The sequence below is a fragment of the Ornithorhynchus anatinus genome, chromosome 1, assembly GCF_004115215.2.
Source record: "Ornithorhynchus anatinus isolate Pmale09 chromosome 1, mOrnAna1.pri.v4, whole genome shotgun sequence".
In the NCBI taxonomy this organism is placed as follows: domain Eukaryota; kingdom Metazoa; phylum Chordata; class Mammalia; order Monotremata; family Ornithorhynchidae; genus Ornithorhynchus; species Ornithorhynchus anatinus.
This window is the reverse complement of record NC_041728.1, coordinates 42,075,074-42,087,128: the sequence shown is the minus strand read 5'-3', so window position 1 is coordinate 42,087,128 and position 12,055 is coordinate 42,075,074. Positions and strand designations below refer to the sequence as shown.

General features: G+C 44.0%; 1 protein-coding gene across 1 annotated transcript in view; it reads right to left on the bottom strand.

Moving 5' to 3' along the window:
* NRXN3 (neurexin 3) overlaps positions 1–12,055 on the bottom strand; it is a 1,784,727-nt gene that overhangs the window by 1,137,255 nt on the left and 635,417 nt on the right. Inside the window, 1 exon segment of the mRNA XM_029059196.2 lies at positions 910–1,113. Within this exon segment, the coding sequence (XP_028915029.1) occupies positions 910–1,113 (204 nt within the window).

The following is a 12,055-nucleotide window of genomic DNA, read 5'->3' as shown; positions in this document are numbered from 1 at the left end:
AGCAGCACTGCACTGTCTTATATCCATGCAGACCTCTGAACTCCTCCAGGGACACATCTCCAGAGACCGCAAGAGACCGTCTGTCCTTCTTACTCAGGTAAGGAAGTGGCTACTAAAGAATCTCACTCCAAATTCTAAGTTTCAAAAGCAATGTCAGGGAGTGGGGTGGGCAAACTAGAAATCATTTTGTGGCAATTATTAGGGAGCAATCTGGCCAAAAAATTTTCTCCTTCCTTAGGAAATAATGTTTTAGTATCTATCTCCCAGGAGAGAAACTCTATAAACTCTATAAACCCACTGCATCGTTATAGTAGTAGCGCAAACCCCAATTCTGTAGTATATTAAATAATTTACCATGAGAAATTTAGAAGGAAGGTTATGGCTCTGGGAAGGTTGAAAATCTAATATCACTATAGCTATCTGAAGCTTGCTAGTTTCCCATTCCCTTCTTTCCACTTCCCGCTTTGCCCCCAACCTGTAATTCCTGCTTTGACTAGCTTTCAGTGGGATTGTTTTGAGCAGCAATCAAGAGAGTTGGTGTAATGAGGATGTGATTGATCAAAAGATGGACCAAAGTAGCATGTCTTACACAAAGCTAACCAGTTCCAAAAAACCAGAAAGGAAACTTAAAAAATAAAGATTTTAGTTTTAAAAAGAACGGAAAAAAAAAGAAAGAAATCACCACCGTCCATAACCAGAAATTGACATCAAAACTCCATGCAGCAACACAGGAGAGTTTGTTTTGTTTGTTTTCTTTTTTTCCTTGGGCTTGTTAGTAAAGCTTCAGTAGCTAGTTTTTAAAAAGGAAAATAACCAATCTTATCCAATCAAACCAACAGAAAATATAAAGAAAATTAAATAAAAGGGACACAAGCCCAAACTGAGACCAGGGGGTTCATCATACGATACCTAGGTTAACCATGAGTTTGACCCGTCCTCCATCCAACTCCAGACGCAAGGTGTCGGCCGAGTCTCGTGAGGTGGTGGCAACCAGCAGTCCGTAGGCACGTTGAGACATGAAGCGGAAGGACACGTCCTCGGCCTCCGTGTGCATGACCATGGGCATGATGATCTTCATGTACATGCTTCCATCATAGCTCAGAATGGATGCCTCTGCCAAGGAGGGAGGAGGTGAGGAATCAGAAGAGTGGTAGAAGATACCAATCATATTTACTTATCACATTCTTTGTGTGCTTACTCTGTGAAGAGCACTGAAATAAGCGCTTGGGAGAGTACAGTACAAAAGAGTTGGTGGACATGTTCCCTGCCCACGAGTTTAGAGTGAGAGACAGACAAACGGTACCAATATGGTTCTAATACCTGGCCCAAAGCAGGACACAAAAAGTCAATCAATAGATCAGTGGTATTAATTCGTCCTCTAACACCCATCCTACTTAATGTAACTCAGTCTCATCTCTCTCACCACCAAACCATTGTTCAGTTGGCCTGTTTCATATCATGAGAAGCATGCAGCATGGATAGAGCATGGGCCTGGGAGTCAGAAGGTCATGGGTTTTAATCCAGCTCCACCACATGTCTGCTGTGTGACCTTAAGCAAGTCACTTCACTACTCTGTGCCTCAATTACCTCATTATGTAAAATGGGGATTGAGACTGTGAGCACCACTTGAGACAGGGACTGTGTCCAGCTCCATTTGCTTGTATCCACCCCAGTCCTTAGTAGTAATAATTATCATTATTATTATTATGGTATTTGTTAAGCCCTATGTGCCAAGCACTGTTCTAAATGCTGGGGTAGATACTAGGTAAGCAGGTTGTCCCATGTGGGGCTCAGAGTCTTAGTCCCCATTTTACAGCTGAGATAACTGAGGCCCAGAGAAGTTAAGTGACTTGCCCTAGGCCACACAGCAGACAAGTGGCAGAGGCGGGATTAGAACCCACAGTCTCTCACTCTCAAGCCTGTACTCTTTCCACTAAGCCATGCTGCTTAGAAATACCATTATTATTATTATTATTATTATATCTGTCAGGCTACAGATCTCCCTATCTTCATATCTACTAAAATCATAACCTCTGCATGAAGCTTTCCCTGACTAATCTTTCATTTCCCCATCCTATTCTCCCTCCCATTTGTATCACCTATGTATGTGGGTCTGTATCTCCTGAACACTTTGATACTCAGCTCACCCCAATTCACCTACATACATATCTGTAGATCCTGTTTACTTCTCTGTAATCTATATTATTGTCTAGATACTAAGTTCCTTGAGGGCAGGCACAGGGTCTTCCAACTCTACTTCCATAAGATCATAACACAGTGATCGAAACACAACAAGCCTCCAATAAATCCCATTGATTGTTTAGCCTGTACAGGGATCTGCAGGAAAATACAGCTGCTCTGCCAGTTTGCTGGAGGGAGAACTGGAAGGAATCAGCCTATGTTTGGGACTTCCTTAGAGATCTATTACCCCAGAGCATTTGCCACTTCTCAAACAGTTTTGATTAAACCACCAACCTGGGCCCCCTTGAAAATTTTCCCTTATTCTCGGAAATCCAGTTTGGCAATGAAGGTGTCTGGAGTCCTTATTTTGGCACTTATTGACAGCTTATTTTGTGCAGGCATCACAGAGCACCCAAAAAGGCAAGGCTAACGTGAAAGAGATTTTGGTTCCTCTAGCTTGCCATCTCCTCAGAACTCACACCTGGACTTGTCAATACCCAAGCGGGTGTGTTAGAGAGGACTGAGAGGAGGTCACAAGCTTCCTTAGCTAAGCACTTAACTTTCTCATGGGGAAGGAATTGTCTGTAGGGAGGAAACGTGGACTGGAGATCATTTTAGGGGGTAAGACCAAAACCCTGTTAAGCATAGGAAGCCCTTAATCGGGGCTGAAATATGCTCTGGTCGATTACAGCCCTGGAGACTGATAGTCCATTTGGCCACCATTATTTTTTCCTAGCTGCATTATCCTGAACAAGATCAACCTGACACTCATCTGACAGCTTTCTGACCCCTCACCCAGCTTTAGGAGAGTCTTTCTGTCTATTCATAACAACCTAAAGACTGCCATTAGTGGGTCAGACCACTGGCCCATGCAGCTCAATATACCACTCCAACCAATGGCAGTGGAACTCTTGCAGAAACAGTGCAATATCTGCCCTCCAGTGACCTTCCTTCTTTAAGATTGGTTAGTTTAAGCCACATCCTGCTTCCTTATGTCACTGTCAAGTTCCCACAACAGTTTGGCTTGATTATCTGTTATCTCCTCCAAAACTTAGTACGTAGTAAGCACTTAACAAAAATATATTATTTTCTCATCACAAGCACAGCAGACAGAACTGACTCTTTACCACAAATTAAAGCTGGAAAAAAAAATCCCCACTGTGTCTCTGAACCCAAAGGATAGTTCAGAGTAAGAGTGCAATTATTTAAGTGGGTCAAGGGCAGAGGAGCTACCAAAAATTCTTCAAAAAAGAGCCAGAATATTTGCAGGACCACAGGTGGTGAGACTTCAAGGGCAGAGAAGCTACCAAAAATTCTTCGAAAAAGAGCCAGAATATTCGTGGGACCACAGGGGGTGAGACTTCAGCTTTACACCTGAGACAGCATCACCTTTTTGTGCATGGATTGACTGAAAAAACACTATTTTCTGAACGATCACTTTCTCCTAACCCCAGTCACCTGCAAAGAGTCACAAGTTGGAAGATTAACCTGGTATGACTTTGCCTTGCTTCAAAGCCTATAAATAAATATCACAGTGAAATATGCACACATCAAAATACCACAATACCCAATATGGAGCAATTCAGGGAAGACATGTCTTTTATTGATTAAGAATGGTGAGGATTGATTTCCTGAACTTCAAAGAAGCTCCCTTATGCAAGGGTTCTAATCCTGGCTCAGGCACTTGTCTATGTGACACTGGGCAAGTCACTTAAACTTCTCTGTTCCTCAGTTACCTTATCTGTAAAATGGGGATTAAGACTGTGAGCCCCTTGTGGGACATGGACTGTGTCCAAATTGATTACCTTGTTTGTGTTTACCCCAGTGCTTGGCACATAATAAATGCATCACAATTACCATAAAAAATAAAAATAAAACAAAATAAATTTGGCCATTAGTTACAGCATAGGGTTAAAAAGGGATTGCTTGTTTGGCTACAAGTAACTTGTGTTAATGGTGTGTCTCATGGTGTAGTGAATAGAGGATAGGCCTGGGAATCAGAAGGTCATGGGTTCTAATCCAGATCCACCACTTGTCTGCTGTGTGACCTTGGGCAAGTCACTTCACTTCTCTGTGCCTCAGTTACCTCATCTGTAAAATGGGGAATGAGACTGTGAGCCCCACGTGAGACAGGGACTGTGTCCAACCCAATTTGTATCCAGCCCATCACTTAGCACAGTGCCTGGCACATAGTAAGTGTTTAACAAGTGCCACAATTATTATTATTATTATTATTATTACTACTAACATTGCCCAGTGTCTCTTCAAGATATTGTGGTCACCTTTCCAGAAGTAGCTGGAGTTTCTTATTTCTATAAACCTGCTTTGATACAACTGTGAAATCTTTTGCAGATACATCTTCCTTCTCTGGGGACACTGCATCCATCTATAGGGGTGGTTTGGATTCTACTTTGCCATGTACTACCATCATCATTTAGAAAATTTTGAAATATATCAAGCAGCAATCATTTGAGCATTATGTTGCTACCCACAGCAGGATGTACATATGTGTATATATTTATAAAACACTTACATCCACATACAGACACATGCTCCTTTTAGAGGGAATTGTATTGGAAATTTCAGTCAACCATGAAATGACTCTTTTGATATATTCAATTCAGATGTGTTCTGCATTGACTGGTTGCCTATGGCTCTATGTGTGTTTCTGTGGAATGTCAATATGTGTGTGCTAAGAAGCAGCAATTCTGTTACTGGGTGCAGAGGGAATGTTGAAAATGCAGGGGGCCTCCTTCATAGACTAGGTCATGAGACTGAGATTTTGGTGTAGGGCATAGATTCAGAGGGGGGTTGGACCAAGAGAAGGAGCTGTTGATTGGTTAGCATTGGTGTTTGGCTAAAGAGAGAGTTATGGCAAGCAAAAAATGGCAGAGGAGATTCTAATAATCTCGTAATCTGAAATGTTTCTAATATAAAGGGAATCTTGCACTGATGGGACCAGCAGAATTCAAGAGTGAGTTAAAAGAACAGGAAAGATACTCTGATTCAGATAGTTGGGTGGAAACATACTGAGAGGATCTGATTCTCCAATTAATGTCAGTCAATAGTGTTTACTGAGTGCTTACTGTGTGCAGAGCCCTGTACTAAGCACTTGGGAGAGTACACTGTACACTTGGGAATGTACAGGAGAGTACATCACTTAGCCCCCTCCTACCTCACCTCCCTTCTCTCCTTCTACAGCCCACCCTGTACACTCCACTCCCCTGCCACTCACCTCCTCACGGTCCCTTGTTCGTGCCTGTCCCGTCATCGACCCCTGGCCCACGTCCTACCACTGACCTTGAATGCCCTCCCTCCTCACCTTCGCCAAACTAACTCTCTTCCCCTCTTCAAAGCCCTACTGAGAGCTCACCTCTCCAGGAGGCCTGCCCAGACTGAGCCCTCCCTTTCCCTCTTCTCCTCCTCCCCTCCCCATTCCCCCTACTCCCTCCCTCTGCTCTTCCCCCTTCCCCTCCCCACAGCACTTGTGCATTTGTATATAGTATTTATTTACTCTATTCATTTTAATGATGTGTATATATCTATGATTCTATTTATCTTGATGATATTGACGCCAGACTACTTGTTTTGTTTTGTTGTCTGTCTCCCCTATTTAGACTGTGAGCCCATTGTTGGGCAGGGATTGTCTCTGTTGCCAAACTGTACACTCCAAGCGCTTAGTACAGTCCCCTGACATAGTAAGGGCTCAATAAATATGACTGACTGACTGAATGAATGAATGAATGAATGAATACACATATAACAGAGTTGGTAGATATGTTCCTTGGCCCCATGGAGCTAACAGTTTAGAGGGGCGCTTACACCCTAAAGTTCTAGTAGGAATCTGGAGGGCTTCAGGGGAAGATAAAAGAATCTACTGCCATCTGATTACCCACATCCTAATCCACATACTAAGACTTGTGGTAATATTAAGCATTCACTATGTGCCAATCACTTTGCCAGGGTAATAGACCCAAGATAATCACGTCAGACACAGTCCCTGTCCTTCATGGGGCCCAGAATCTAAGGGGTGGGGATAAATAGGTATTTAATCCACATTTTATAGGAAACTAAGACCCAAAGAAGTTAAGTGACTTGCCCAAGGTCACACAGCAGACAGTGAAGGGGCTGGGATTAAAACCCCAGTTCCCTGTTTCCCTGTACTTACTCTTTCAACTAGATTATGCCCTGCCTCCTCCTAGTCTTTTTTGCTTCATTTTCCTGCACAGTTGGCCAAGTTCCAAGAGGTCTGGCACTCATGCAATGATCAATCAACCACTGAATGGTATTTATTTATTTATTGGTATTTTTTAAGCACTTACTATGTGTCAAGTATTTTCCTAAGCACTGCAGTGGATTCAAGATAATTAGACTGGCCACAGTCCCTGTCCCATATGGGGTTTACCATCTCAGTTGGAGGGAGAACAGATATTTAATCCCCAATTTACAACTGAGGAAACTGAGACATACAGAAGCTAAATGCCCAAGATCACACAGCAAGCAATTGGCAGAACCGGGATTAAAATCCTGGTCCTCTGACTGCCAGGCCTGTGCTCTTTTGCTCTTTCCACTCGGCCATGGTGCTTGCTTACTGTGTGCAGCACTCTGTATTAAGCACTTAGAAGAGTATAAGAGTTGGTAGAATGATCCCCATGGCCTCCACCACAGAACTTAGGTTCATGTCTTTAAACTCGGATGCTATCCCTATCTCTAATTTGGTTTAGTGTTTTTTCTCTCATGATAGATACTCCTTGAGGGCAGTGATCATAGTTACCAACTATACTGTTCTAGCCTAAGCGTTCAGTATAGTACTCTGCACTCAATAAGGGCTCAGTAAGTCATAATAAATGCTATTAATTATTGTGAGAGGGAACATGTCTACCAACTCTGTTACACTGTACTCTACCAAGCACTTGGTACAGTGTTCTGTACACAGTAAGCACTAAGTAAATATGATTGATTGCTTGAGTGCTTAATGTGTGCTGAGCACTATACTAAGCTCTTGGGGAAGTACATTACAAGCAAGTTGGTAGACCTGATCCCTATCCACAAGTAGCTTAAAATCTGATTGACTGGATAACGGAGAAGAGGATAATAATAATATCTCTCTCTCATAATATCCCGGCTGGACTATTGTGTCAGCCATCTCTCTGATCTTCCTTCCTCCTGTCTCTCCCGGCTCCAGTCTATTCTTCATTCCGCTGTCTGGATCATCTTAAAGCAGAAACGCTCTGGGCATGTCACTCCCCTCCTTAAAAACCTCCAGTGGTTGCCTACCAACCTCCGCACGAAACAAAAAACCTCTCACTCTAGGCTTCAAGGCTCTCCATCACCTTGCCCCCTCCTACCTCTCCTCCCTTCTCTCTTTCTACTGCCCACCCCGTATGCTCCGCTCCTCTGCCGCCCACCTCCTCACCGTTCCCTGTTCTCGCCTAGCCCGCCGTCCACCCCTGGCCCTCGTCCTACCTCTGTCCTGGAATGCCCTCCCTTCTCACATCTGCCAAACTAACTCTCTTCCCCTATTCACAGCCCTACTGAGAGCTTGCCTCCACCAAAAGGCCTTCTGTTGCAGATTTTTGTCAGAGAAACGACTCTGATCTCGCAATCACATGAGAGGGTTTGGTGACCTTGGTGTAGAAATGACCAGACTCAAGAGAGCGAGTGGAGAGAGCAGGAAAGGGCAGAAAGTGGCTGCGCGCCATTCACCCCAGGGGGGTACGAGTGACGAACAGCCCCGAGCCATCCCGAACCCGGTACCTTTATTTGCAAGCATTTTCATGTTCCACTCGACCGCAATTCTTCCAGTGGGCACCCCAAATCCCACCCAACCCCCTTGCAGTTGTCCGGAACTCCACCCTCCAGTCATAACCATTTCTTAGGAGTGGTCCTTATAAGGTAATGTAATTGACACATCGTTACCCAAATTTAACTGATTGATCTACCAAAGGAAGGAGATTAAATGGAGACATTTAATTAATGTCTAGCACAATATTGGAAGGAGAAAGAATGGAGCCAGGATGGTCAATTGCCTAGTACAATATGGGAAGGAGACAGAACAGAGACAGGATGGTAAATTGTCCAGTACACTTCCCAGACTGAGCTTCCCCTTTTCCCTTGCTCCCTCTGCTGCCTCTGCCCCCCCGTCACCTCCCCTCAGCTAAGCCCCCTTTCCCCCTGCTCCTCCCCCTCTCCCTTCCCCTCAGCACTGTGCTCATTTGCTCATTTATATATATTTTTATTACCCTATTTATTTGGTTAATGAGATGTACATCCCCTTGATTTTATTTATTGCTACTGTTTTTGTCTGTCTCCCCCGATTAGACTGTAAGCCCGTCAATGGGCAGGGATTGGCTCTGTTGCCAAATTGTACATTCCAAGCGCTTAGTACAGTGCTCTGCACATAGCAAGCACTCAATACTATTGAATGAATGAATGAAAAGAGGATGATTCTTCAAGAAGCCCTATAAAGAGGAGAAAATAGGTATGGTGAACATGAGTGAAAAGAGAAAATCAGAGGGAGAATGAAAGAGCAAATATTTTGAACCCCTGCCCCCTAAATGCTCTTTTGAGGCTAGACAAAGCACATACAATCAGACCCCAGGACTAGCGATCCAATATCGAGTTTCCAAACACAGAATGCTAAATCAGATCAAACTGGGTGAGGCTGTTAACCGAATGCTCAGAGCACACTTCCTGAGGGTGTGCTTCAGGGCATCATTACTGCGGTCATCACTATCACTGGGCAGGAGGGTCATGAGATTAATGTGGCTTCATTAAGGGAATGGCTGGAGTGCAGCAGATGCTGCTTACATCCTCTACTTCCTCCGATAGATGATGTTGGGGATGATAATGATGATGAAGGAAAGCCAGAGAGAGAAAGAAGAGAGTCCCCAAGGGAGGCCAGATGATGTCGTGCTCAACTGAAACTGGTAGGATAGGCGCTGGGCTAAGGCACACAGAGGTATACATAGGTACAAATACTTTACAGAGCCCCCCTGGGACAGTGGTGATGCAAAAAGAACTGCACGTCGGCCAAGATCAGTCATGATTAGCAGTGGCCCAGTCAGTCATATTTACTGAGCACTTACTATGTGCAGAGCACTGTATTAAGCACTTGGAAGAGTACAATACAATAGACACATTCCCTGCTCGCAATGAGCTTGCAGGGTAGAGGGGAAGAAAGACATTAATATAAATAGATGTTACAGATATGTACAAAAGTGCTGAGAGGGGGGATGAATAAAGGGAGCAAGACAGGGTGACGCAGAAAGGAGTGGGAGCAGAGGAAAGGAGGGCTTAGTCAGGGAAGGCCTCTTGGAGGAGATATACCTTCAGTATGGCTTTGAAGGCAGGAAGAGTAATTTCAGATTTGAGTGCTGGTCTGGGAGTTAGAGGGTCTGGGTTCTAATCCTGCTTCTGCCACTTGCCTGCTGTGTGACCTCAGACAAGTCATTTAACTTATCTGAACCTCTGTTTCCTCATCTGAAAATGGGGACGCAATATCTATTCTCCCTTGCCCCTATACGCTGTGAAGCAGCATGGCTTAGTGGAAAGAGCCCTGGCTTGGGAATCAGAGGTCATGGGTTCTAATCCCCACTCTGCCACTTGTCACCTGTGTAAGCTTGGGCAAGTCACTTAACTTCTCTGATCCTCAGTTATCTCATCTGTAAAATGGGGATGAAGACTATGAGCCCCACGTGGGACAACCCAATTCCCTTGTTTCTACCCAGTGCTTAGAACAGTGCTTGGCACATAGTAAGTGCTTAACAAATACCAACATTATTATTATTCATTCATTCATTCAATAGTATTTATTGAGTGCTTACTATGTGCAGAGCACTGTGCTAAGTGCTTGGAATGAACAAGTCGGCAACAGATAGAGACAGTCCCTGCCGTTTGACGGGCTTACAGTCTAATCGGAGGAGACAGAAAAACAAGAACAATGGCAATAAATAGAGTCAAGGGGAAGAACATCTTGTAAAAACAATGGCAACTAAATAGAATCAAGAATAATAGAATCAATAGAATAATATTATTATTATTATTCCCTGAGCCCCATGAGGAACAAGGACTGTGCCTGGCCTGAGTATCTTGTATCTACACCAGTGTTGGGAATATCAATTATCAGTGATATTCATGGCCTAGTAGCAACAACATGGGCTTGGAAGTCAGAGGATGTGGGTTCTAACCCCAGCTCTGCCACATATCTGCTGTGTGACCATGAGCAAGTCACTTAACATCTCCGTGCCTCAGTTACCTCATCTGTAAAATGGGGATTAATGTAGGACAACCTGATTACTTTGTATCTACCCCAGAGCACTTACTTTGTGCAGATCACTCTATTAAGCACTTGGGAGAATACATCACAGTAGAATTGGTAGACATGATCCCTGACCACAAAGAGCCTATAATTGAGAGAGGGAGACAGACAGTCAAGTAAATTATAGGTAGGGGAAATGACAGAATAAAAGGTTATGTACATAAGTGCCATGGGACTGAGTGTCGGGGGGAGTATCCAGATGCTTAGCGGATACATATCCAAGTGTATAGGAGATGCAGAAGGGCAAGCAAATAGAGGAAATAAGGACTTAGAGGGGTAAGAGCTCTTGGAGGAGATGTCATTTTAATAAGGATTTGAATATATGGAGAGAGATGATCTTTCAGATATGAAGGAGAAGGAGGGTCTAGGGCAGAGAGAGGATATGGGCAAGGAATCAGCAGCAAGACAGACAAGATGGAGACACAGTCAGTGGGTTGATTTTAGAGGAGTGAAGTGTATGGGCTGGGTTTTAGTAGATCAGAAAAGTAAGGAAGGTGGGGGAAACTGTTTAAGGCTATCAATTGTATTTATTGAGCACTTACTGTGTGCAGATCACTGTACTAAGCACTTGGGATAGTACAATAAAATGGAGTTGGAAGACACATTCCCTGCCCCAAACAAGCTCTCCGTCTAGAGGGATAAAGCCAATAGTAGGGAATTTCTGTTTGACACAGAGATGGATGGGTATCATTGGAGGTTTTGAGGAGTGGGGAGACATGGACAACAGTTTTGTTTAACAAATACCATAATTATTATGAAATACTATGCTTTTTATAGGTGGGAGAGAGAGGAATGGGGAATGGTCATGGGGCCTGACTCATGTGGAGATTCTGAGACCAGTCAAGAAGAGGACAAGCTGGAAGGAACAATCGCTTTGCTCCTTTTTCTTAACCCTGGAGTGAATTAACGTCTACAACCGGTTTGGATCCAGATTCTCTCATACACAGCCTTGTGAGAAGTAGTACACTGCCTTGATGGGAGCCAAACTCTCCTGCTATCATGACCTGCCTAAGGTTTCTTTCCTGAGGTTCAAGAAGTGTGGAGAACAAGAGCAGCCAGAAAAGTGTTCCCATTAATAATAATAATAATAATGTTGGTATTTGTTAAGCGCTTACTGTGTGCCGAGCACTGTTCTAAGCGCTGGGGTAGACATAGGGGAATCAGGTTGTCCCACGTGGGGCTCACAGTCTTAATCCCCATTTTACAGATGAGGGAACTGAGGCACAGAGAAGTTGTGACTTGCCCACAGTCACACAGCCGACAAGTGGCAGAGCTGGGATTCGAACTCATGAGCCCTGACTCCAAAGCCCATGCTCTTTCCACCGAGCCACGCTTCCCATTCCATTCCTACCAATGGGTAAAATAATAATTGTCATATTAAGTGCTCACTATGTGCCAAGCAAGATACTAAACGCTGGGTAGATACACAACAAGCAGATCAGAAACAGTGTCTGACCCACATGGGGCTCTCGGTCTATGAGGGAGGTAGAACAGTTATCTTATTACCATATCACAGAGCTTTTAAGTTGACTTGCCCAGTTCCACCAGCAGACA